Below are 27,367 nucleotides of genomic sequence, written 5' to 3'. Positions count from 1 at the left end.
AAGGACTTTGGGACCTAGAACTTCATCTATGCATTGAGGAAACTGGTCACATAGCTAGGGAGTATCAAGAGCCTGGGTATTTATTGTGCTCTCTCAACTCTTACTGATGTATCTTATAATGAATGTCTCTTTGATAGAGGAGAACAAGCAGACATGTGGATGGAAAAATATTCTACCCATGGGGTGCACCCATGGTCAGTGGGCATGACTCGGATGAAGACCCAGCAAAGGAGACTTAGAAGGAGAGGTCAGACAGGAAGAGGCATGAGTATCTAAGGACTGGCTGCAGAGAAGCCAAGAGGGATGAGGACTGAGAAAAAGTCATTCGATTTGGCAATTAAGAGATCTTTGGTAACTTTGGAAAGGACAGTTTGTGTTGAATCAGGACGTGGGATGTCAGACTGCTGAGAGTTTAGGAGAGAATGAGAGGAGAGGAAGTGGATTGTGGCTGGTTTTCTCATTTCACCACAAAAGGGAGATGAGATATAGGACGAGAGCTAATGGGGATGGACGGATCAAATGAGGGTTTTTTGAGCTTGGGGGAGATACATAGGCAGGAGGGAAGGGGCCAGTGAATAAGGAGAGGTTGAAGATTAGTGATAGAGGGAGGATGACAGAGGGGTAGTCTGCTGGAGAAGATGGGATGGGATGGGATTGCTTGTGTATGGAGAGGGCTTTTCATTTAGAAAGGGGTGAAGGAAGAGATAGCAGAAAGCATCAGAGGGAGGCGAGGTCAGGAGGAGGAGGGCACTCTCAGTGGATGACCTTGATTTTTTTGGTAAAGTATGAGACAAGGTCCTCAGCTGGGAGGAAGGGCCTTTGGGGGCTTGAGGACTGTTGAAAGGGTTTCAGGTGCTTCAGGGTTGAGTGGAGTAGTGGATCGATTAGGGAGATGCAATAGGATTGCTTTGCTGCAGCAACGATGGCCCAGCTGAGGGTGTGTCACATAAATCTGTATTATGCGCAGTTGGCATGGTCTCATGATTCCCTCCAGCTCCATTCTGGTAGGTAGCAGGGGTGCTGTTATTAACCTTACTTTACAGGTGAGCAAACTGAAGTTCAGACAAGCTGAGATATTTTCCCATGGTCCCACAGCTAGCCATTCTGACCCCTGGGTTTATAGGGAACGGCCAGCTCCCTCTGCCCCATGGGGTCCCATGGGGGGTAGCAGAATCTCAAACTGAGAAGGGAGCTGGGAAAGGAAAGGAACAGCATTCAGTCTAACCCCTAGATGACTAAAAATCCCTTCGGGGCAACTAGCTAGCACAATGGATAGAGCACAGGCCTTGGAGTCATGAGGACCTGAGTTCAAATCCAGCCTCAGACACTTACTAGCTGTGTGACCCTGGGAAAGTCACTTAACCCAGATTACCTCCCCCCCCCAAAAGAATCTCTTCAACAATGTCCCCTCCAAATATAATAAAACAATGTTTCCAACCTCTACTGAAAGGCCTCACCATCCTTGGAGACATCTTATTCCCTTTTTGAACAGCCCTCATTGTTTTTTCCTTCCTGTAATGAACCAAAATCGACCTCTTTGCCATTCCCCCTCACTGTCTCTAGCTCTACGCTCTGGGCCAAGCAGAACAAATCTCACCTTTCTTCCGGATGACAATCCTTAAAAACAGTGCTCAGGCCACCCTCTCCCCTCCAAAGTCTTCTTATTTACACTAAATAAGATGACAAGGTAATAGAAAAATAAGAAGAAGGAAGAGGAGGAGGAGGAGGAGAAGGAGAAGAAGGAGGAGGAGGAGGAGGAGGAGGAGAAGGAGAAGGAGAAGAGAAGAAGAAAAGAAGAAGAAAAGAAGAAGAAGAGAAGAAGAAAAGAAGAAGAAGAAGAACTACTATGTTTATAGCATCTTAAGGCTTGAAAAGCACTTCCCGCATGAACATCATCTCATTTAATACACCCTAATGACCTTGTGAGCTTGGTGCTATTATTCACGTTTACAGAGTAGAAAAACTGAGGCTGAAGTCACAAAGCTAGTAAGTGCAGAGATGGATTCAATCCTGAATCATCCTGACCTCAAGTTCAGAGTTGTTGTGGTTTTTTTTTTCCCACTAAATCAAACAGCTTATTAAACTGGCAAGGTAGGGTGGAGGTAGAATAATGGAGAGCCTTGAATGTCACAACAAGGATTTTATCCCTTTCAGTGGCCATGTAGAGCCCCTGAAGGTCTATCACTGATTATTTCTGAAATGATGCTGTTTCCTTTGGACATAAAGATCCTTGCTCGAATCCAGAATAGCTCAGCTATGGTGACAACAGTAATTAGCCCAATCTTTCTTGAGCACCTGTCATGTGCAAGCCCTGCCAGGTGCTGAGGATGCAACAACAAAGGCCAAGTATCTCTGTTTCAAGAGCATGCATTCTCCTTGGGGCATGCAGTGAGGAAGAGGAACAAATGCAAGGTAACTTGAGGAGGGAGGGACCACCCACCACGAGGAGAAGAGGAAAAGTTTCAGGCAGGAGGTCCCACCTGAACTGTGCCTCAAAGAAAGCTAAATATTCCTGGGGACAGAGGTAAGGTGGAAGTGTAATGTAGGCATTACAGACAGACAGCCCACACAAGGGATCAAGATGAGAAGTAGCCCACCAAGTATGTCCTTTGGCTGGGACCTAACAGGCTTGACAGGGAGGATTAAGGGGTATGAGTAAAGGCTGCTGCCATACCGTGGCGGGGTTTTAATGCCAGGCTGAGGCATTTATATTTGTCATAGAAGCAGTAGGGAGCCACATACAGTTCTTGAGTAGCCCAGTGATCATAGATCTGTAGCTGGAAGGGTCTTCAGATGCCACCTAGTACAATGCTCTTGTTTTACAGAGGAGGGAAGTGAGACCCAAGCAAGTTAAATGACGTAGCCAACATCACACAGGGAGTAAGCATGGCTGTGGTCAGACCTGTGTTTCAGGAAGATGATTTTGGCAGCACTGTGGGGGATGGCTGAGAAGAGGGAGAGGATAGATAGAGGAAGATGAATTAGGAAGCTATTAGGAATAGTCCACGGGAGAAGTGAGGAGGGCCCCTAAACTAGGGGGGTGGGTGGGTGAGCAGAGAGAAAAGTATGGAGGAGAGGGATGTCATAGGTGTAGAAACAGAGACTGGGCAGTTGGTTGGATGACTGGGGTGAGGAAGATGGTGATTCTGACCTTGGGTGATGGGAGGGATGGTGGAGCCCTCAACTGAAAATAAGGAAGTATGGAGACAAAATGTCTCTGTCTCTGTCTCTGTCTGTCTGTCTCTCTCTGTTGGCAGAGATGGAAGAAAATAGAATGAGTCCTGCTTCTAAGATGTGTGACAGGCTAGTGATGCTGGATTGAACAAAAAAGAAATAGGGACAGAAAGGAAAGAAACACAAAGCCTGGAGAAGAGACTAAGAGAGTTTTCACGAAGAGCATCCCTTCCCCCAATTTTGCTGTGTGCTCACAGGACTAATGATAATCATAGCTGGCATTTCTACTACTCTTTATATATCTATAAACATCTATATTTCATAGATACATCTATTTAATTTATATAATTTAAATGTATGTGTAAGTATACACTAATATGTTATACGTTAAATTATTTTTTAATTTATATATATGTATATATATATACAGAGAGATAGAGAGAGAGAAAGAGAGAGAGAGAGAAAGAGAGAGAGAGAGAGAGAGAGAGAGAGAGAGAGAGAGAGAGGAAGAGAGAGAGAGGAAGAGAGAGAGAGAAAGAGAGAGAGAGAACTCATGGGAGATAATATTGTTATGGACCTGTAAGGTAGGTAGTATGTGGATTATCACACCCATTTTATAGATGAGAAAACCGAGGCCCAGAGAGGGGAAGTGACCCAATCACATAGCTAATATATGGGAAGAACAAGTAGTCCAAGGCTCTGTGCTAATTGGCTTTCCCTGTATCTAGTGGCACATTGCCACCAAAATAATCTTTTGCGTCTAGGTCTGACTATGACCCTTAATGTATGTGTGACCTTGGATCAGTTATTTGAGTTCCCTGGGTCTCCGTTTCCTTTTTGGTAAAATGAAGAGATTCCCCATCCCTGGACTAGATGTTCTCTGAGGTCCCTTCCAGCTCTGGACCAATGGTCCTATGTACGTTTACTCTTCAAGAATCTTCTCCCCGCTGCCTCCTCATGTTGCCTCTCTCTAAAGGTGTTTCAAAAAGTATTGAACACGGACTCAAGAAGGACTGGGGTTTGAAGCCCATTTTGGACACTTCCTCACTCACCGTAAGACCGTTAGCAGGTCATAGGCTCGTAGATTCCGAGCTGGAGGGGACCTTAGAAACCCTTTAGTTCAATCCCTACGTTTTACAGATGAGGAAACTGAAGAGAGATTTAGTGACTTGTCCAGGGTCTTGCACCTAGTAAATATCTGAGGCAGGATTAGAATAGCCAGCCTTTGAATTTGAATTTAACCTGAACCCACACCTTCTAAACTCCATGCCCAATGCCCTATCCTCTATGCTACTTTGCCCATTTCAATGCTTCTAGCCTCAGTTTCTTCAACTGAAAAATGGGAAGAATAATCCAAAGTACCTCCCTCCCAGGATTGTGGTGATGTTCAAATGAAGTAATGCATATAAAGTGTGTTGGAAATTTGAAAGAGCCCATTTGAAAGAGCTATTAATTAAGGAGAAGGGGTTGGGTTCTGGGACCTCTAGTATCTGTGGTGGCAACATGGGGATACCAACTCCTGGAGAGTGGGGCTTTGGACATCAGTAACAAGGAGCCACTTGGGAGCTTAGCAGGGAATTCTTTTGTAGAAGTAGGGGGTACAATTCTTCATAATGATCCTGATCTTTCTCCCCCTAGCTTGGAGCCCCCAGCCTCCCATTTAGTGACCCTGGATCCCTTCCCTGCCACTAAATGGCTCTTAACTCTTGTCTCTTCCAATACAGGTGGGGCATGCAAAAACGGGGAGTGCTGTTTCCAGGAGCTGCCCTTCTGGGAAAGAGGTTCAGGTATGGGAGGGGATGGAACCGAGTCCACAATCTCATAAGAAAATCTCACATTTCTACTGTACCTTTGTGTTTACAAAGTGTCCTATGCTCCTTGTAATATTCCTGGGATAGATGTAGCTCAGGTATTAGGGTGATACCTGGTTGCCCTGCAGGTGATGCTTGGGTAAGAGTGCGCTTGCTGCTGAATGTTTAACTCTCAGTTCTCTGGGTTGGAGGGTGGGGATGACCCATACAGGATATACCGATAGGCATTATTAATGTTTCTCCATTGTTTTCTTAAGTTTAGACAATCGACAAAACAATAAATTAAGCCCTGATTTGTAACATCTGATGATTCCAAGGGGTAGATGCTCACCCTGAAAATTTAACAATCGAATCCCAAGAGCCAATGCCCTGTGCTTGGGCCACTCTGTGTGGCAGCAGTCCAAATCAATTCCTGTTCCACTTTCCTTAAGCATACCAGATGACAGCTGGATACTGTATTAACAATCCATCCATGAAGTGTAATACCTGACTTGCTCACCAGGTGGCACACTCCTTGAACCATCCACCGAGTCACCTCAGGTGTCTGTAGCCTGCCAAAAGACTGCAATATTTTCTCCGGTCAACAGAGGGCGTTCAGTATGCAAATTCTTAGGCTATTCCCAAGCTTGCACTCAGAAGTTTAAATCCACGATGTCTGGAGAGAGAAGATGCAACCAGGGGAATAAGGAAAGGCTTTGAGAAGGAGGCAGCAGTGAAACGAGCTTTCAAGGAAGGAATCTAAGAATCCTAAGGGGCAGCTAGGTGGTGCAGTAGATAAAAGCACTGGGTCTAACCTCAGATACTTGCTGTTGGTGTGACCCTGGTCAAGTCAAGTAATCTTAGTCTGCCTCAATTTCTTCAAACATAAAATGGGAATGATAATGGTACCTGCCTTCCCAACTATTATTAGTAAATTACCAAGCAAAATAGTATTTATAAACTGCTTAGCAAATAGTCGACACTTCCTTAAACACTTATTTCCTTCCTTCCAAGGTGAGGGGCGAGTGCATTCTAGGGAGGTTGGAGATGGCATGGTTAGGTTGAGGAATGGCAAACTGGCCAGTTGGCGATCTGACTGACCTTCAATTTCTTTGTTTTAAGGTCTTACCTAGCCAATAGTCCACAGACATAGGTTTCTTGTGTTCTTTTTCAGGGTCAGTGGAAGGTCCAAGGGAACTACTTTGTTACAGGATCTTCCCAAAGGGCTTCGAGTGTTCTTGGCAATATGATGGAGACCCCACTCATGTCACCCACTTCCTCCGATGCTGGTAAGTAGAATGCTCAGGAGGTTCATCTCAACCAATACTTCCCCATGGCAGAAAGAATGGGAGAACCATTAAGGACCCAACCCTCACAAATCATAGTGATCCTGGCTCAACACTCACCTCCAGAAGCAGGGATTCTGAAACTTTTCTTGTGCCATGGACCCCTTTGGTTTATGGAGGACTGTTTTTTTGATTTTTTAATATTGTGTCTCTCCATCTCTTCCATTCTGGAAGTGCAGGGGTTACCTGGACCACCCCCCCAATACATAGGCACACTGTTTCATTTTTGATCTGGGCCAATTAGTCTCCTTAGGCAGACCATTGCTCTTCCCCTCACCTCTTCAATCCTAAGGGTTCCCCATATTGGTTCAGGATTTAGTGTAGGCAGCCAATCAGCTTAGCCCTGTTGAAGCTCAGACCTCCTAAGCTCAATCGTTGTTCTGGTGTGTACCTCCATGCCCACCTAGAATGATATTCTCAAAAACATAGGATTACAAAGGAAACCTAATTTATTGAAAAACAGTTATCAAGATATTTATTTTTTACAAGTTGCTGGACCCCAGATGAAGAACCCATAAAGGAAGCCATAAGACATTGATTTTAACCATTCTAGTCAGTATTCCCTTAGTCCCTTTGTCACAAAATCCATTGCAAAAAAAATAGGAAAGGTACCTGTAGTTGAGCCCCTCCCCCTCCCTAGGCCTCAGTTCCTCTATCACTAAACTCTTCCAGTTGGATTAGATCAGAGTTCTTCACCTTTGTTGTGCCTGGTAAAACATGGGGACTTCTTCTGGACTAATATTTGCTGCCTACATTTAATTAAAGGATATGCTAAAAAATATTAAGGATTAGTGAAAATAAAGATGTGATTTTTATTTCCTATACAAGTTAGACGCCTGAAATCTCTTCCCAGACCTCTTGTGAGTTCATAGACCTCAGGCTGAGGACAACTGAAGTAGATGTTTACTAGGGGTCTTCCTAGCTCTGACATCCTGTGTTCTAAGCTCCCTCCCAGTTCTGACATCCTGTGTTCTAAGTGCCTTTCCGGCTCTGACATGGTATTCTAAGGGCCCTCCCAGCTCTGACATCCTGTGTTCTCAGGGCCCTCCCAGCTCTGACATCCTGTGTTCTAAGGGCCCTCCCAGCTCTGACATCCCTTCTTATAAGGGCCCTCCCAGCTCTGACATCCTGTGTTCTAAGGGCCCTCTCAGCTCTGACATCCTGTGTTCTAAGGGCCCTCCCAGCTCTGACATCCTGTGTTCTCAGGGCCCTCCCAGCTCTGACATCCTGTGTTCTCAGGGCCCTCCCAGTTCTGACATTTTGTGTTCTAAGGGCCCTCCCACCTCTGACCTGGATCTTAAGGGCCCTCCCAGCTCTGACATCCTGTGTTCTAAGGGCCCTCCCAGCTCTGACATCCTGTGTTCTAAGGCCCTCCTACGTCTGACTTTTCTGTTCTATGTTTTTCTGGGTTGTTGAAAACATACACTGACAAATACTGATTATTTTCTAGTCCAAGACACTCACTAACCCTGGGCAAGTCAATTTACTCTCTTTTCTCTAGTTTCCTCATCTGTAAAACGAGCTGGAAAAGGAAATGGCAAAAACCACTCTAGTATTTTGGCCAAGAAACCCCCAATGGGGTCACAAAGAGTTGGGCACAACTTAAAACGACTCAATAACAATTTCTACTGATAAAGGCCTGTCTTAGAACATAGAACTGAGAGCTTGTAACATAAAACCTAGAATTTCAGAGTTAGAAGGGACCAAAGAACTTAGAACATAAAATATTGAAGGTGGAAAAGTCCTTAGGACATAGAACACAGACTATCAGAACCGGAAACAACCTCAGAACCAAAAACATAGGATGGGAACCATATCAGAGCGAGGAGGGCCCTTAGAATGTAGATCATAGTTCATAGTATCAGAAATCTAGTTAGGGGATTCCCATCCTGGCACACACAGACCTCCTAGGGGTGTGAAAAACTTTTCAAGAGGATATAGGGACAATTTTAATTTGACTTTTTGGAATTAATATCCAATCAGTGCAGTTACAAAATTTTTCATTTGCTCTTAGAGACTTTTATCCCACTCTTACATTTTTATGGAAAATTAATCTCCTTATTTTATTTTTATGTGCCTGAATGAGGTGTAAAGGAAGGGTACTGAATCCTGAAAGTCAAAGGGATGGATACTGAAAAAGGTTAAGAACCTGTGATCTTGAAGGGACCTCAGAGGCCATCTAGCCTAATCCCTCTGTGAGGAAACTGAGTCCCAGAAATGACTTGCCCAAAGTCATATGGTTACCAAGTGGCAGTTATGATTCAAACTCAGATTTTATAAGTCTAATTTTAGCACTCTCTACACTTTATCCAGCAGGTTCCTGTCTCAGGAATACTGGTTACCCTAGCATTTATTTAGAAGGGATTTGCAGGGGGAATGCTGCAATGTTTAATGAATGTTTAACAACCGACTCTCTAAAAAAAAATCAGGACACTTTTAAGTTTAATCCCCATTATTAATATTTCTTCCATCACTTTCTTAAATCTAGACAAACAACAAAACAATAAATCAAGCCATGATTTGTAGTGTTTGGTAATTTCAGAGGTCTGAATGCTCACCCTGAAAATTTAACAATCAGCTCTAGGCTCTGGGAACCCAGAGCTGACTCCAGCCCCTCTCTGTTGGGACACCCTCAGTGAGTTCTTAAAGAAAGCTTTATGTTGTTATTAGGTTGATTGTATCTATATGCTGACCTTTATGTGAAATCCATCGTATGGATTGTAGGTGGTCTTAAATGGCCTTCCCAGACAGTCTCTTCCTTCTCCCTGGACCCATTGAGCATGGGTGACCCTTTGGGAGTTCCAGAGCTCCTCAGGTCTCCAGGTGCCATACTGGGATTACAGCTGTGTGACCAAAAACTTGTCTTTCCTCTTGAGCCTTAGAAATGGGAATTGTTGCTATCTTGAAGCAGGAACTGCCAACCAAGTCAGGTTTACTGACCAAGATAAGGTGCCCATCCTACAGAATGTCACATTCTGGGTGGAGTCCCGAATTGGAAATAGGACAGCAGTGTCCCCGAAAATCACCCTGGCGCTCTATAGGGCCTGTAAGTATCTGTGGGCTTTCTATTTTCTTTGCAAGTTGTGATTTGTGCCTGCCTTAATGGGTCCCCATCCTGGAGCCCCACCGCCTGCCCCATCCCTGGAGATTTTCAAGTGGAGACTGGATGGCCATTTTTTCAGGGATCACTTTCAGACACAGATTAAACTCAATGGCCTCTGCAGTTCCTTCGTGTCTAAGAATCACAGGACTTTAACCAGAAGCAAGGATTGACCCAAGGTCTTATGGCTAGGAAATAGCAGAGCTTGGCTTTGAACCAAGGCTCTCTGACTAAATCCAACCCCTTTCCTGCTACACTACACAGATTTTATGATTCTACAATTCCTTCATCCAGTCCCCCTTGTACCATGTAATAGTTCTGATTCCCCGAGGAAGAGGGTGAGGCTGAGGAACATTTGGGGACCTCAGGTCAACACAGAGTTGTAGCTCAAGCCAAGGGCATGGCTAGAAGGCAGAAACCATAGAAACCTGGACGACTGGCTCCAGAGACAAAGGGACCTTGAAGTGAGTTGACAGCTGCCTCCGTGTGATGTCTCATGAAGCAGCAGACAATGCTGTGATTTTCAGGGTCTAGTCACCGAAGAGCTTGGGCTGGGGGGAGAAGAACTAATAACAAGTCTCCCCTTCTCCTCATTCCTTTTGAGCACTGTGTATTCAGGGCCATTGAGTCAGGGTACTTCATATGATTGTGATTTCAGTCAAGTTTGACCCTCCCAGTGGAGAGATGATTATCTCCAAGCTCCATGGCCAACTCACAATAAAATGGAACACCCCTGAAAAGCAAGAGGATGCGATAGCTGAATACCGTTACCGGACATGGAATGGAACATGGGAACAGGTGAGGCAGGCCTACCTCAGGAGCCCCTTCAGGGGCACTTACTAGGGAGAGAGCTGTCAATCCCAAAGGGTGAGCAGGCCCCAGGGGAGTCATCTTCTACTCCCTGGTGGAGTAGAGAGGAAAGGGACCTGGCATGGGAATCAGGAGAGTGCTCAGCCATAGCTTAACTGGGGGATCTTGGGCAAATACCTGCCTGCTCTAGGCCTCAGTTTCCCTATTGGCAAAATGGAGGGGTTGTACTAAGTGGCTTGTGAGGTCCCTCCCAGCTCAGACATCCCAGCTCTAACATTCTGTATTCTAAGGACACTATAGCTCATATATTCTATGTTCCAAGGGCCCTCCTAGCTCTGACATTCCATGTTCTAAGGGCCCTCCCAGCTCTGATATCCTGTGTACCAGATCTGACATACTGTGTTCTCACCTCAATTTTACGTAGGGAGAAACTGAGGCCAAGAGAGGGACAACAAGGAACTTGCCCAAGGTCAACTCAGGTCCCTTGACTCCAAATTCAGGATGTCATTCCCCATTGGTTAGAGTTACATAATCAGTATATTGTAATAAGTCAACGTGTTATAATGAATCAAATAAGGGGTTTAGACCAGAAGACCTGGGTCCAAATTCAGTCTCTGACATTTGTTGGCTTTGTATGAGTATGTTGTTGGTGGTCAGTCATTTCCATTGTGTCTAACTCTTTGTGACCCCTTTGGGGGTTTTCTTGGCAAAGATAATAGAGTAGTTGGCCATTTCCTTCTCCAGCTCATTTTACAGATGAGGAAATTAAGATCAACAGGGTTGAGTGACTTGCTCAGGCTGATATAGCTAGTAAGTGTCTGAGGCCAGATTTGAACTCGGGGAGATGAGTGCTCCCAGGTGCAGGCCCAGAGCCCTATCCACTGTGCCACCTAGCTGCCCTGAGTATGTTATTTAAACTTCATTTATCTCAGGTGACCTTAGGCATTCTTTTGTAAGCCATTGATGAGTTATGATCTCTGTGAAGGGGACTTCCACACTGGGAGTTGCTCGTGATGACAAAAATCACCTCTTGATAGGTCAGTTCTAAGAGAATGCCACTTGTCAGGTCAAAAACTGCTTCTACAGTCACTTTGAACACCTCTTTCCCTGCTCTCTTTATGTCTACGTTACTTTTCTAGCATGAAAATGCTAATGATCAACATTATCTCATTCCAGGGAGATTGTGGAGCCCAGATGAACTCTGATTTTGGTGAGAATTTGGGAGCTGCAGCTTCCTCGGCCCTAGTGGGGAAATATAGCCCTCCTCCCTAGCAACTGCTCAATCTATGCACATTTGTCCAATAAGAGGCAATACAGGAGAACAGTATATTAATTAGGTAAAAAGGCCATTCTCTGCCTCATTTCTTACCTAGCCTTAATCACCGAATGGGCGCTGCCTCAGTCAGACTGAGACCTTAGTTAAAGTCAAAATTTTCCCACTGCATCCTGGGCCATCTCCAGTTGTCCTGATCCGTATCTAGCCACGGGACCCAGATGGCTCCTGAGGAGAAAGTGAAGTTGATGACTTTGCACAGTCCTCCCTCTAAAATCCAATTCACTTGCATATCACAGCATCACCTACCTGATGTCATGGTCCTCTTCTAGAACAAAGGCCAAAAACAACAATAGCCCTTCACTGGGAGGTAGGAGTTCTGCGTTCTAGTTCTAATTCTCCCACTAATTTACTGTGTGACTCAGGGTGAGTCTCTTAACCCCTCTGGGTCTCAATTTTACCATCTGTAGAGAGAGGAGGTTGGACTAGGTCTAGGAAGTCCCTGCCATCTGCAGTATTCTCCATTGTAAGGTCCTGTCAAGATCTGTATTTTAAGGCTCCTCCTATCTCCGGAATCCTGTGTTCTAAGGGCCCTCCCAATTCTGACCTCCTGTGTTCAAAGGTACTTCCTAGCTATGACATTCCATTTTGTAAGATCATAAATTTAGAACAGGAAGGGACCTTGGATGCCATCTCATCTATCCCACTCATTGTACAGATAAGAGTACTGAGGCCCAGAAAGATAAAGTGACTTCCCAGGTCCCACAGGTAGCTAGCAGCCGAGCCAGAGTTTGAACCTAAGTCTTCTGCCTCCAAGCCCAATGCTGTGTTCATTAGGCCAGTTAAACTTAGTGGGACTGGTTGGCTCGAGGGACAAATGAAGAGGTGAGACATTTAGAAGATGGGTTTGGCCGGAGCAGGGCCAGCCTGGGGAGGTGACTGGAGAGGCACTGTCTAGGTATCTCTGGAACCTTCTCACTAGCCAGCCAGCTAACCCCTGTGGCACCTGGACATTCTTTAGAAATGTGCAGTCTCCAGCTGGAAGGCCCCGTTGCCTATGAAATTCAGCTCCGCCGCCACAAAAGAGCCTCTCCGACCGGTCAGTGGAGCAACTGGAGCAAGTCCGTTTGCATTCCTGCGGGTAAGAAGTCGGCACTGCTTCTTCCCATAGGTCTATTCTCGCCCTGACATTCACAGTTCTAGAATCCCTCCCAGCTGGCATTCTGTGTCCTAACCTCCATTCCATTTCCGACATTCCATGTTCTAAGGGTCCTTCCAGGCTTTGATATTCTATGTTCTAAGCTCCCTCCCAATGCTAACATTCACCAAGGGATTTTCTATTGCTAAAAGTCTATGACTTAACACTGATAAATGACTTGATGTGCGAAATGTATTCCTCTCTTTACAGAAATTCTCAAAATTCCAGAGGTGAATTACACAGTGGGAAAACTTGATGATAACGGAAAGCGGGACCTCATCCTTGACTGGGAGGTACTTTTGTGAATATTGGTGGAGGCCTCACTGACACTCAATGGGAAAAGCATTTGTTGTCTGGGAGCCAACGGCCCTGGGTTCTGGTCCTCCAAATTCACTGATCACTTATCGGCTTGGACAAGGCCCTTCTCCTCTTTGGATATAGTTTAGCCACAAATTAAAGGGAGATGATAGTCTGTGCTTAGTCCTTTTCCCAGAATGCTGTGGGGATGAGTAGACTATGGAGAGAAAAGCTCTTTGAGATCTTCCACTTGCCCCGTAAGAATGTGAGGGGTCTCATTTAACTGGAACAGCGATATTCCAGACTGTGTCTGGATTCCCATTAGAGGAAGGGAGGGTATGAGTTTCTTCTGGGCTTCTTCGCTGTCCTTTGCCTTTTCTAATGGTTTGCATAAAGTATCTAAATGAACTCACTCTGAAGGTTGACAGTGTGGAGATGGCTCAGTATCCCCACCTCTGTACTCATCCCCTTCATTCCCAAGCAGCCTGAGCAAGGGAAGCTGCCCCCCAACTGCATGGAAAAAGTGAATTTCAGCCTTGTTCTTCGGGTGCTTTCCTGCCCCTGCAAAACAAGGTCTGAGAAGAAAGTGAAGCTGGAGAAAGTGGTTCAGGTTTCTGGGGCAGAGTATGATGTCATCATCCAGACCCAGGGAACCATTGGGCCACAGCTGAGCAGGACATTCCGAATCCCTGCTGATTTCAACTCAGGTATGTGGGGGTGACGGTGGGAGACTACACTGGGGATAGAACATACAAGCAGAAAAACTGGAAACTGGTGAAAAAGAATGCTAGAGCTGGGAGGGCCTGCAGCACAGAGTTTCAGGGCTGAGAGATGCCTTAGAAGTAAGGAAGGGGCTGCTAGGTAGAACAGTGAATAGGGCCTCAGAAACTTGATATGTACCAGCTGGGTGACCTTGGGCAAGTCACTTAACCCTGATTGCCTCGCCTCCCCTCTCCAAAGGAAAAAAAAGAAGAAGCAGTTGGAGGGAAAGATGGGAAGGGGAAGAGAGTAAGTGTTTATTAAGCCTACTCTGGGCCAGGCACTCTGCCAAGAGTTTATAAATATTGTCTCATTTGAACCTCCCAATAACCTAGGAGGTAGGTGCTGTTACTGTTCCCATTTCAGAGTTCAGAAAACTGAGGCGAGTAGCAGATAGTGGATTTGTCCAGAGTCACATAGCTAGGAAATGTCTGAGGTTGGATTTAAACTCCTGTCTTCCTGACTTCAGGCCCAGTGCTCTGTCCACCGTACCACCTAGTTGGGAGTTGAACGTGGTGTCTGAGCTGAGAAGGACCTTAGAGCCTTAGAACATAGAATGTTAGAGTTAGAACACAGAAAGAGCTTCAAGGAACACGAGAAAGTGGGATGTCAGAAGTGGACCTAGGACATAGACCACAAAATGTCCGAGCTGAAAAGGATCATCGAATACAGAACTTAGAATGTTGGAGTTGGAAGGAACTTTACAATATAGAATACAGAATGTCAATATTGGAAGTAATCTTTAAACATAAGGTGTCAGAGCCAGGAGGGTCCTTAGAACAGGGAATATCAGAGCTGGGAGATCCCTTTAGAACTCAGGATGTTAGAGCAGGGAGGGTCCTTAGAACACAAAATGTCAGAGCTGGGAGGGTCCTTAGAAGGGAATATCAGAGCTGGGAGATCCCTTTAGAACATAGGATGTCAGAGCTGGGAGAGCCTTTTAGAATACAGGATGTCAGAGCTGGGAGAGCCCTTTAGAACACAGAATGTCAGAGCAGGGAGGGTCCTTACAACACAGAATGTCAGAGCAGGGAGGGTCCTTAGAACACAGAATGCCACAGCAGGGAGGGTCCTTAGAACCTAGAATATAAGAGCTGGGAGGGTCCTTAGAACACAGAATGCCACAGCAGGGAGGGTCCTTAGAACACAGAATGTCAGAGCTGGGAGGGTCCTTAGAACCTAAGATGTCAGAGCAGAGAGGGTCCTTAGAAGGGAATATCAGAGCTGGGAGATCCCTTTAGAACATAGGATGTCAGAGCTGGGAGAGCCTTTTAGAATACAGGATGTCAGAGCTGGGAGGGTCCTTAGAACATAAAATGCCACAGCAGGGAGGGTCCTTAGAACACAGAATAACAGAGCTGAAATATAAGATATGGAACATTGTATGCTAGAACTGGAAGTTTCAAACACAGAACAGAGAGAAGAATAAAATCTTGGAACATCAAATGTAGAAGGAAGCTTAGAACACAGATCAATCAACAAACATTAACGGTTTACTATGTGCTGTACTGAGCTCTGGGAATACAAAGAAAAGCAAAAGCACAAAAATAACTCCTGCTCTCAGGGAGCTCACATACTATTGAGGGAAACAACATGTAAATGAAAGAGGTGCATACAATCTACATAGACAGTAGAAAGAAGATAACTTTAGAGGGGGAGGCCCATATATAGGGAGGACTGAGACTGTCTCCTGCAGAAGGTGACCTTGAGTGGAGCCAGAGAGGTGAAGAGTTGCAGGTGAGGTGGGAAGGCCCTCTAGGCATGGGGCACAGCCAGTGCAAAGACACAGAGGTGGGAGATGAGATCATGTGTTTAGAATGCCTTAAAGGCCTAGTCCATTCCTACAGTGTTTATAGGAGCTGAGGTCTGCCTTTGGGCACTAACTGTCTGACAAGGTCATTTGATTGAAGGTCTATGTAAATAAACCATATGAGTCAATGTGAGACAAGATCATTGTTTCTCTCCATCTTCTCTTCCGTGTCTCCCTTGGTGATCAGCTAGCATCTGAGCTGCAGCTGTGGTTTAATAGAAGGAGCCCTGAGTGCAAATACCAGTACTGCTGCTTCAGAGCTATGTGACCTTAGTTAAATCACTTAATTTCTTGGAGATTCAGTTTTCCCGTCTATCAAATGGGAATCTATCAAAATCCCTGACTGCCCTATCTATGTCACATACAGCCCACTCCCAAGGCTACTGGGAGGATATGAAAAGAATGGAAGGGGAAATGGTGTAAGCTATAAAGCACCTTGCAGACTCGTATAAAACACCTTGTAAATGACAATGGGCGCTGTAATGGTTGGAGGAGTATGGTTATCTATTAATGTTTCCTTAGGATTTATCCAGGATGCAGAGTATCTGAACATCAGCACCTCAGAAGACAACATGATGATGCAGTGGTTCTCCTTAGAAAGAAAGGTCAAGATTTACTGCATTGAATGGTACCCCCATGTTGCCAACTGGACAGATGTCACGTGTTCTCTGAAGAGTGTCAGAAAAGAAAGAAATAATAGAAAAGGTATAGCAGAAAGGGCAGTGCTGACTGTGTCCTGTCTTTATAGATATTTAGAGAATGTCAGAGCTGGGAGGGACCTTAGAACAGAATGTCAGAGCTGGGAGGGCCCTTAGAACCCAGAAGGTCAGAGCTGGGAGGGACCTTAAAACACTGAATATCAGAGCTGGGAGGGCCCTTAGAACACAAAATGTCAGAGCTGGGGTTCAGTCAATCAGTGAACTAGCATTTATTCACTTTCTCCTATGTCAGGCACTCTGCTAAGTGTTGAGGATGCAGAGAAAGACAAAAGACAGTCCCTGACCTCAAGGAGCTCCCAATCTAACTGGAGACATAACATGAAAGCAACTATGAAAAAACAAGATAGATAGGGGAGTGGTCTCGAGAGAAAGCACTAAGATCCAGGAGAACTGGGAAAGGCTTCTTATAGAAGGTGGGTCTTTAGCTGAGAACTGAAGGAAGCCATGGAAGCTAGGAGTGAGAGATGAAGAGAGAGACTGACCCAGGCATGCATGCAGGCAGCCAGCACACATGCCTGAAGTCAGGAGATGGCAAACAGAACAGTGTTCAAGAAATAACAAGGAAAATTGTGTCACTGCATTGCTGAGAGGCGGAGCAATGCATAAGAAAATTGGAAAGGAAGGGGTCAGGCTGTCAAAGGCTCTATTTATATTGGACCCTGGAGGTAAAAGCAAACCCTTGGGATTTACTGAAGCAGCCAGGGGCTGCAGTGGGTAGAGTTCTGGACCCCAAGTCAGGAAGACCCAAGTTCAAGTCTAGCCTAAAGCACTTACCAGCTCTGTGACCCTGAGCAGGTCATTTAACCTCTTTCTGTCTCAGTTTCCTTAATCTGTAAAATGGGATTATAATAGCACCTACCTCCCAGGGTGGTTGTGCAGATTAAATGAGACACTATTTGTAAAAAGCACTTAGCACAGTCTCTGTCACATAGTAAATGCTTAATAAATGCTTATTCCATGCCCCTATTGAAAGGTGGGGTGCCATGGTCAGACCTGCACTCTAGGAAGATTAATTTGATAGCTGAATGGAGGATGGATTGGAGTGGGGAGAGCCTGAAGCAGAGAGGCCAACCAGCAGGCCATTGCAATGGTCCGGGTGCAAGGTGATGAGAGCCTAATCATCGAGTTAGGGTGATTGCAGAGTGGCGAGGGAAGAGGGGGGCACGTAACAGAGATATTATGAAAGAAGAAATGCTAGGACCCTCAGAACACAGAGTGTCAGGTCTAGGAGAGTTCAGTCTGACAATCAGACTAAGAAAACTGGGAACGGAGGGCCTTAAATACATTCAAGTCCACCCCCACCCTTCCCTTTATAGAAGAGAATGCTGAGGCCCAGAGGAAGCATTACTGAAAGAAATCTCATGCAAGATGCAAGCCTGCTCAATTCCTCTTCTCAAACAGAGATAAGTGTAGCTCCTGAGGGTATCAAGGCCCATCACCTGTGATCACACCATTCATAACACCTAGGTAATCACTCTGCACCTAGCTTCCCCCGCCTCTCCAGTGTTCTGTAAACATTGATTGTCACCCTAGGGAGAGGCCCATCCTACACCCGGCATGATGCTACTTGAGACCTTAAAGAGTGGGTGTGAGACTCTAATTGGCACTGGGAACAATAATCCTCTCTCCTGTGTGAATAGCCCCAGGCACTTATACCAAGCATTTCTCCATCTCTTCTCCTTACCAGAAGGGGGTTGGGGAAGGCAGGGGAGGAGTTACTGGTCTCATTTTACAGCTAGGGTGACTGAGGTCTCACAGAAAATCTGTGGCAGGGCTAGGGTCTCTCCCCACTGGGACTAAGCTGCCTCTCTTAAAATGAAGGATGCGCCAGATTTCTGGGCCAATGATAATCCTCGGTGCTGGGTCAGAGTTCAGATCAATGACAGGTTTATTTTTTTTCTGGCAGAAATTTGCCAGATAGTCACAAAATTAACCAGTGCTGGAGTCTTATTTGACTTTCTATTAACTCTAAAGACGGTGTAATCCTATTGTCATCAGAAGGAGGTTGCTCTGCAAAAGTTTTTGCTGGCTGGACCTCCCGTTACTCCAAATCCTCCAGCACCTAGGACAGCACCCGCCCGGCTCCTTGAAAGTGCTCAATAAATGCTTGCTAGTTGACCTTTCTGAATCCTACCTGCCTTTCAGTTTCCTTCCTACTCAAGCCCCATCTCTTCTTGTAAGCCTTTCCCAACTACACTAATCGATCAATTAAATAATATTAATTAAGTGCTATGGGTTAGATTCTGGGCTAGGCATGAGGGACCTAGAGGTGAAAACCCCAGAACAGTCTTTTTCCTTATGGAGCTTAAACTCTGTTGCAGGAAGCAGCACGCACACAAATGCACAACATATATAAAGTACATGCAAGGCAATTTCAGTGTAGGGGAGGCATCCCTCGCAGCCCAGAGGATACAGAAAGGATTCAGATGGGAGGTGGCAGCTGAGCTGAGCTGATATCTCTTCTCTGAATCCCTTAAACACTCATGCCTAGCCCTCTTCTACAGCCCATATCTCATCTTGCCCCACATTTTGGCTTGTCCATATCTTGTTTTCCCTGAGAGACTCCTTGAGGGCAGAGACTGTACCTTATTTTTCTTTGTCAGTCCAACGCTGAGGTCGGCCCATGTCCCTGCTCACAGTTGGTGTTTTCTAAATGACTGATAAATCTTTCCTGGCTCTGATGTCGTTCTTTTCCCCAACAGTGACATATAGCTGGGCTAAAGATTTTGGAATCATGGACCCTAGAAAGTGTTACCGGATCAATATTTATGCTTCAGACAAACCCAAAAACCCTCATTCCTGGGTCACTGTCTTTTCTGTGCACCATTTCAGTGGGGATGGTAAGTCTATACCTCTCTTCCAAAGGAGAAATCAGGCCTTGGGATCCAGGTGGCATACAGGATTTGGGGATATCTGGTACTAGGTACCAAGATAGCATAACTTCAGCTCATAGAGTCAAACCCAGAAGGGTCCTTAGAGATCCACCAGCCAAGGTATGCTTAACTTTGTATCATCAGTCCCTCTGGCAGTCTTGAGAAGGCTGTGGACCCCTTCTCATAATAATTTAAAAACATAATTGAAGGAAATGCTAACTTTTAGTTAGAGGTTAGTGAAAATAATGTTGTAATTTTTTCCTCATCCAATTTCATGAACCGCCCCCCCGGAATCTAACCATGGGTCCTTTGGGAGTCTGTGGACTCAGAAAGAAATAATTCAAATATCGAGGAGTCATTGTCAGAATTATACAGGATTTAGCAGCTTCAACATTAAAGGACCAGAGGGCTTGGAATATGATATTCTAGAATGCAAAGGAGCTTGGATTATAACCAAAAAGCAACTACCAGCAAAACTGAGCATAATCTTTCAAGGTAGTCTATGGACTCTAGATTAAGGAGCCCTGACCTTGTTCCAGCTCCTAATTTTAAGGAAAGCTGAGGCTAAGAAAGGGGAAGGGACTTGCCTATGTATCTATGGATTTACTAATCAAGTCTGTGCTCTCCCCTGCCTCATCCTTTCTGACCTAGCTCAAAGGCAACATTCCCCAGGAATCTTCCCTATTGCTTCCTTCTCCAAAGCCTACTTCCCTACTCTACAACCCCACAATCCTATATCTGTCCCTCTTCCATGTCCTTCAGTTCTTCATCCCATCCTACCCATTGTTACAGATCAGCATGTCCCGGTATGACTTATTCTATACTATCAGATTGAAAGTTTGCTGAGGGTTAGGACAGACCCTTATCCATCTCTGTCACCCTCAGAGCAGTCTGTACCCAGGAACTACTTCTTGAATGTGTGTTGAGTGAGTAAGTGAATGAATGAATGAGATGCAAACCTGCCCTCTCTCAGACTTTCTCTCTGGGTGACCCGAGTCTTAGTTTCTCATCTGTAAAATGAAGGGGATTGGATTAGATGTTCCCTAAAGTCCCTCCCAGCTCCAACTCTATGATCCTTCCATTTAGTTGGCCCTCCTGTGATCATTCCCATTCTCCCATCCCAGGACCTCTCTTGGGGTCTTTCCTTATTTCATTAATAAGATGGATAGTTTTCTCCTCCTGAAGACTGGGTTTCAGAAGCTGCTCCCTCACCTCTGCTAATCTTCTCAGTTTTGAAAGCTGGGCCCAGTTACTTCACAGTGAAAAGGATAATAGCCCACGAAGTGACCCTGGAATGGAATCCTTCCCCACTCAGCCAGTGCCCAGGAGTATTGAAGAAATATGTCATCTATTGCTGGAATGAAATGAACAACAAAACCATCTGTAGGTTGGAAATTATGGTTTAACACCTGCCTGTCAGTACAGTCTATGGTCTGTGTCTCAAGGGCCTGTGTGTTAAGTCTTTTCTATCTCCTCTGTTCTGAGAGCCCTTCCAGATCTCACATTCTCTATGCTCTTGTCCCTCTGAACTCTGACAATCCATGTTCTAAGGCTCTTCCCATCTCTGACATTCTCTCCCAGCTCCCTCCCAGCTCTGACATCTTGTGTTCTAAGCTTCTTCCCTGCTCTGACATTCTTTGTTCTAAGGGCCCTCCCAGTTCTAACATTCCCTATTCTAAGCTCTCTCCCAGCCCTGAGATCCTGTGTTCTAAGCTCCCTCCCAGCTCTGACATTCTGTGTTCTAAGGGTTCTCCCAGCTTAACATTCCCTTTTCTAAACTCTCTCCCAGTCATGACATCCTGTGTTCTAAGCTTCCTCCCAGCCCTGACATCTTCTGTTCTAAGGGCCCTTCCAGCCCTGACAGTCTTTGATTCTACGGAGAACACTTTACACAAATGTAATACTTTGCAGTTTATAAAACCCCTTCCCTTCTGTTGTCTCATGCTGCCTTTGTATCTGTTATGATCTGTCCTCTCACCTGGTCTCTTAGCTGCGGCTTCACCTTTGACTTTAGCTGCTTTCTGTACTTTTAAATTCCTGGATACTTGACCCTCTCCTGACTCCCGATTCTGTTTGGTTTGCTGTACCATTGGAGGTGACCCACACATGTGTCTGGCCCCTGCCTTTCTATCCTGAGACTAGCTTGGTTCTAGTCCTGGTCTTTGGCTTCTTGCTGGGTTGCCAAGATTTCTCCAATCTCTCCTGCCATCCTGATGGATCTTCTGGCTGAAGACTAGCCGGTGGACACTGTGACATGTTGCTGAAAGACTAGGGGGAAGGGACTTGAAAATCATTTCCCAGGGAACTTATTTTTGCCTTGTGTCTTTGAACAGTTCATTACGTGAATGCTTCTGCCTCGGAGTACACAATTGGCAACCTGAGTGAGGACACTCTCTATGCCATTAGGATCCGAGGAGACACGGCAACAACTTCCGGGGTGTGGAGTGAGCCCCTGGAGTTCAAACTAGGTCAGTCCATTCTTCCCATGATTCTTCACTATAGGCATTCCTCTGTTAGGAAATAAAGACCCTAGGAAGTCTTTGTAGCATCTTTTCAACTGCATTTGGGCTTGTCCTTTCTAGATCACACACGTACACAACCATGCGCACACACACACTCTTGTAATCCCTACTCTGAATGACCCACTTACCATTTCCCTAAACAACCAGCTCCTGTCACTTTCCTCTCATCTGCCTTTTGAGGTTCAGGAGGGGGTATCTTCATTTTGTAGCAAGGGAAACTGAGGCTTAGGGAACGAACCTGTCCCAAGGTCACATAGCTCCAAAGTGGTAGAGCTGGGACTGGCCTTCAAGTTCTGTGAGCTTTACAAAATGAGAGCCCACTATTGTTTCACCTACTCCCAAAGCAGTCTTAGAGACAAAGAATTGAACTGATCTGATTGGAGGATCCCTCTAAAGATTTTTTAAATTAATTAATTTTTAGCTTTCAACGTTCACTTCCATAAGTTTTGAATTTTCTCTGCTTCCCTGCCCTTCCCCCTCCCCAAGATGGCATGCAATCCAATGTAGGCTCTACATATACATTCATATTAAACATATATGTCACATCAGTCATGTTGTATAGAAGAATTAGAACAAATGGGAAGAACCAGGAGAAAGAAAAAGCCAAATAGATAAAAAAGAGAGTGAATAGTCTGCTTCAATCTGCATTCATACTCCATATTTTTCTCTGGATGTGGATGGCATTTTCCATCATGAGTCTTTTGGAATTGTTTTAGGTCCTTGCATTTCTCAGAAGAGCTAAGTCTATCAAAGTTAGTCATTGCACAATGTGGCTGTTACTGTGTACAATGTTCTCCTGGTTCTGCTCACTTCACTTTACATCAGTTCATATAAGTCTTTCCAGGTTTTTCTGAAGTCCACCTGCTCATCATTTCTTATGGCAAAATAGTATTCCATTATATTCATATACCACAACTTGTTCAGCCATTCCCCAGTTGATGGGCATCCCCTCAATTTCCAGTTCTTGGCCACTACAACAAGAGCTACTATAAATATTTTTGTCCATGTGGGTCTTTTTCCCATTTTTATGATCTCTTTGGGATACATCCCTAAAAGTGGTATTGCTGGGCCAAAGGGTATGCACATTTTTATAGCCCTTCTGGCATAATTCCAAATTGGTCTCCAGGATGGTTGGATCAGTTCATAACTCCACCAACAACGAATTAGTGTCCCAATTTTCCAACATCCTCCCCAGCATTTTTAGTTTCCCTATTTTGTCATTTAGCCAATCTGATAGGTATGAGGTGGTACTTCACAGTTGTTTTGATCTGCATTTCTCTGATCAATAGCGATTTAGAGCATTTTTTCATATGACTATAGATAGCTTTCATAGCTTCCTCTGAAAACTGCCTATTCATATCCTTTGACCATCTCTAAAGTGTTTTAAAAGGAGAAAGGGATTTTCAACAGGCTGGGGACCAGGAATGGTAAACAATTCATTCCAAGTACGGAGGATGGTCTATTCAACCAATATAGAACATCAGAGATAAGCAGAACCTTAGAAAATAACAATAATAGCTAGTATTTCTATACAGTATATATATATATACACTATATGTAGTATATAGTACTTTAAGATCTGGAAAACACTTTGCAATTTTATTTCATTCAATCCTTGTAACAATCTTGTGAGATAGATAAATTATTAACCCCATTTTACAAAGGAGGACACGGAGGCTGAGAGATGTTAAGTGACTTGTCAGGGTCATAGTTCATAAATGTCTGAGGCAGGATTTGAACTCTGATCTTCCTCATTCTAATTCCAGAGCTTTCCCTGTATATAGGATGTCAGAATTGGGAGGAACCCTACAACACAGAATGTTGAAGATGGGAGGGACCTTAGAATGTAGAATATCAGATCTGGGAGGGACCTTCAAACATGAAATGTTGGCAGGGGGAAAGGACCTTAGAGTTTAGTTATCCAAATGCTTCAACTTAGAGTTAAAGAAATGAAGCCCCAAAACAGTACCCTGAGATAGTCAGGAATAGAATCCCTGTCTCTAGAGTGCCTTGGTCTAGGGTTCAAGTCAGGTAGGTCTTGTTTATTGGGATTCCCTTGAGATCATTTTCCAAACCAGAACTCTGTTTCTCTCTAGATGATAAAGCGGCTCACCCATCTCCCGTCCTCCTGCCGTGTGTGATCTTGCTTGTAGCCATAGTCCTCATAGTCGTCGTCATATGTTTTGTCCTGAAGAGGTAACTCAAGGTCCCCTTTGTGCCATTGTCCATTGTATTTCCTTGAGAATGTGAGTATTAATGAAATCCTGTCATAATTCCACAGGGTCAAAAGCTTCCTATGTCCACCTCTACCCAATCCCTCTACCAGCAGCGCAACTAAGTTCCTTGCAGGAGATACAAAGCTGGTAAGTTCCTATTACAGTCATTTTTCAGTCATGCCTGACTCTTCATGACCCTATTTGGGATTTTCTTGACAGGGATATTGGAGGGGTTTGCCATTTCCTTCTCCAGGTCATTTTATGGATGAGGAAACTGAGGCAAACAGGGTTAAGTGACTTGCCCAGGGTCACATGGCTAGTAAGTGCGTGAGGCCAGATTTGTACTCAGGAAGAGGAGTCTTCCTGACTCCAGGCCTTGAACTCTATCCACTGTGCCACCCAGCTACCCCATAACAACAACACCAATACCAGTACTCTACCATTCTCCTTTGCTGATGTCTTATTATGGCACAGGTGACCCTGAGCTCCTTAAGAGTTTGCCAGGGAGGGCAACGTCCTGATTTTTGAGCAGATACCCAGGTTTCCAACCTTAAAGCTGTCCTCAACTCTTCCCTTTTCCTCACTTCCCATATCCAGTCTGTTCAAGCCTTCATCCACAACATGTCTCCTAGATGCCCTCTTCTCTCTGACACTGTGACCACCCTGGTCCAGGCCCTCTCCATCTGTGAGTGGGACTTTGGTAATAGCCTGTTGGGTTTTGTCTCTCTCCACCCCAGGCCATCTTCCACTTAACTGCAAAAGTTATTTTTCTAAAGGTCTAACCATGTCATTCCTCTGATAAAAAAAAATCAGGTCTCTAGCCCCTCTAAGATCTGATTTAAATTCCTCAGGCTGGTATTGAAAGCCTTTTACCATCTGGCTCCCAAGGAATAGCTAGGTGGCACAGTAGAAAGAGCACTGGCTCTGGAGTCAGAAAGACCTGAGTTCAGATTCAGCCTCACACATTTATTAGCTGTATTACCCTGGGCAAGTCATTTAACTCCAATTGCCTCCCATGCCAAAAAAAAAAAAAACCAAGAAAAAAATCCAATCTATCTCCCACCTACTTCTCTCGTCTAATTTCTCATCATCCTCCTTGCCTGAGAAGCAGCAGAGTGCTGGAGCTGGAGAGCCAGCCTTTAAGCCCAGAAGACTGAGGGAGCTGCAAGTCCTACCTCAGCCACATATTGGCTATGTGACGGTTAGCCAGTCTCAACATTCTAGGTCATCTAAGACCATGAGGTAAAGAGAAAGGGTACATTTGCATTAGGAAAGGGAGTTTCCCATACCATTAAAGTCACAAGTCCTGATTCTGCCCTTATACCTGCATCTAGGCACACATGCACTGAGAAATACAGGATTAGAGTTTGAAGTTATTGAAAGCTTTTAAATGCACTAAGAATTTTGGGACAGTTTGTATACACCAAGTGCAGAGACATGTGCACACACAGGTGACATTAGTTTCTGAAGGACTTGAAAAGCCAAAGGAGATTTTATGTGTGTGTGTGTGTGTGTGTGTGTGTGTATGTATGTTTTATCCTAGAGGCAATATGGAGTCACTGGAGTTCACTGAGTTGGTGGTAACATGGTCAGATCTATACGTGATTAAACTCCAATAGCCACCCTGAGACAGGGAGTGTAAGAATTCCTAACTCCATTTTGCAAATGGGGGAGATGAGGCCAAGAGGAATGACAAGTTTCTTGTCTAAGGCCAAACAATGGCTAGTTCTAGCCATCTCTATGACAATTCTCTGAATTCCTTTGCTCTGGTTGATTCTCGAGAATGGCAATCAATGAGGTTCCCAGGTTATCTAGAGAACTCTAGAACAGTGCTTCTTAAACTGTGGGTCATGACCTGACTGTACGATGACCGAAAATTAATTCAAAATCAAACACTTATGAACCCAAGGTATTTCTGGCAGTGCTTGCCCATGTTGCATCAGGCAATTCACTGCAGCCTTGGCTCTGAACACAAAGCATGCACACTTTGCACTGTACATGCCCTCAGGCCAACTAATGCTGCCAAAACACGAGAGGGGGTTGAGAGTGGAAAACATCTAAGAAGCCCTGCTCTAGATCTAGCCAAGGGCCCAACACCAACTCCCACCTCATCCAAGGAAGTTCTCTGAAAGAGAATGTCTCTGGAGACAGATAGAGAAGAGAGGAGAGATTGGAGCTGGCCTTTCATGAATGACTCTCACCTGCTTACTTGCCTCTTGGGAGAGGAGACCCAAGCTTGGGTTTATAACTTTCCCTGTTCTTTCCATAGGTAAGGCCATGGGTAGGATCCTCAGACACAGTGAAAGATGTTGGCCTAAGGGACCTACTGATTGTTGAGGTCAGCTCCCCCAAAGTGGAGCCTGAAGTGAGCTCTGAGGTCAGACTACTGCACCTTGAGGAGCCCAAGGGGATCCCAGACATCAAAGAGAGACCAACGGGTGGAGAAAATGACCCACCCCTGGACTTGGAGCTTCCTTCTGGCTACAATAGGCAGAATCATGTGGAAGTAGTTGGGGAGGATGGCCTGCAAGATACCAGGCACCTGTGTGGTCAAGATGGTGGTGAGAGAGAGCAAATGGCACCACTTTTCACCTCTCCAGAGGTGGGGACCCCTGTAAGGATGTTAACACTTTCTCTTCTTTCAGTTCTAAGAACATCTGAGTCTTCAGGAAACTTAAATCTTAAGTTACATGAGGAATAACCTTGCATAGGTTGAAGTAGAGATGATGAACCTGAGAAAATGGCAATGTCTTTTTGGGATGTCAGTCCTAGAAAGGACCTTAGAACATAGAGTGTCAGGGCTGGGAGGGAGCCTAGAACAGAGAATGTCAGATCTGAAGGGACCTTAGATGATTGTGTCAGAGCTGGGAGGATCTTTAGAACCCAGAATGTCAAGGCTAGGAGAGCCCTTAGGACACAGAATATTCAGTTAGAAGGGTCCTTAGAAGAGAAAATGGAATTCTTATGGAGTCAGTTAATGTATCTGAAATTCCATGATTTTTCTATAATAGCTATGTTCCATTATATATAATTCTATAATAGTTCTGAAATTCCATGATTCTTCAGATTATTTTCCCTTGTGGTAAAATATGGAAATGAATGATATAAATCAAAATAAAAGATGAGAGATGGTCTAACAAAATAAACTTCCATCTAATTTATTTTGCCGATAAGAACACGGCTGTTGCTGTTTAGTCACGTCTGTGTCTAACTCTTCATGACCCCATTTGGGGTTTTCTTGGCAGAGACACTAGAGTGGTTTGCCATTTCCTTCTCCAGCTCATTTTACAGATGAGGAAACCAAGGCAAATAGGGTGAAGTGACTTGCCCAGGGTCACACAGCTAGTAAGTGTCAGAGGCCAGATTTGAACTCAGGTCTTCTTGACATAGGCTAGGTGCTCTATCCTCTGTGTCACCCAGCTCCTCTGAAAGGGATTGACAGTGTATCTTTTGTATTTCAACTTGGATCTGGCTCAGTAC

General features: G+C 44.9%; 1 protein-coding gene across 1 annotated transcript in view; it reads left to right on the top strand.

Moving 5' to 3' along the window:
• IL12RB1 (interleukin 12 receptor subunit beta 1) overlaps positions 1-26,705 on the top strand; it is a 38,329-nt gene extending 11,624 nt beyond the window's left edge. Inside the window, exons 3-17 of the mRNA XM_036741334.1 lie at positions 4,899-4,961; positions 6,139-6,253; positions 9,187-9,356; positions 10,069-10,208; positions 11,397-11,430; positions 12,515-12,634; positions 12,902-12,984; positions 13,473-13,695; positions 16,080-16,262; positions 18,979-19,116; positions 20,380-20,532; positions 21,483-21,617; positions 23,768-23,867; positions 23,953-24,034; positions 26,157-26,705. Of these exons, the coding sequence (XP_036597229.1) occupies positions 4,899-4,961; positions 6,139-6,253; positions 9,187-9,356; positions 10,069-10,208; positions 11,397-11,430; positions 12,515-12,634; positions 12,902-12,984; positions 13,473-13,695; positions 16,080-16,262; positions 18,979-19,116; positions 20,380-20,532; positions 21,483-21,617; positions 23,768-23,867; positions 23,953-24,034; positions 26,157-26,588 (2,171 nt within the window). The 3' untranslated portion in view covers positions 26,589-26,705. The remainder of the gene's footprint in view (positions 1-4,898; positions 4,962-6,138; positions 6,254-9,186; positions 9,357-10,068; positions 10,209-11,396; positions 11,431-12,514; positions 12,635-12,901; positions 12,985-13,472; positions 13,696-16,079; positions 16,263-18,978; positions 19,117-20,379; positions 20,533-21,482; positions 21,618-23,767; positions 23,868-23,952; positions 24,035-26,156) is intronic.
• The last annotated feature ends 662 nt before the right edge of the window (positions 26,706-27,367 follow it).

This window comes from Trichosurus vulpecula, chromosome 1 (assembly GCF_011100635.1).
Source record: "Trichosurus vulpecula isolate mTriVul1 chromosome 1, mTriVul1.pri, whole genome shotgun sequence".
NCBI classification, from domain to species: Eukaryota; Metazoa; Chordata; class Mammalia; order Diprotodontia; family Phalangeridae; genus Trichosurus; species Trichosurus vulpecula.
This window is presented reverse-complemented; position numbering and strand designations above follow the sequence as displayed.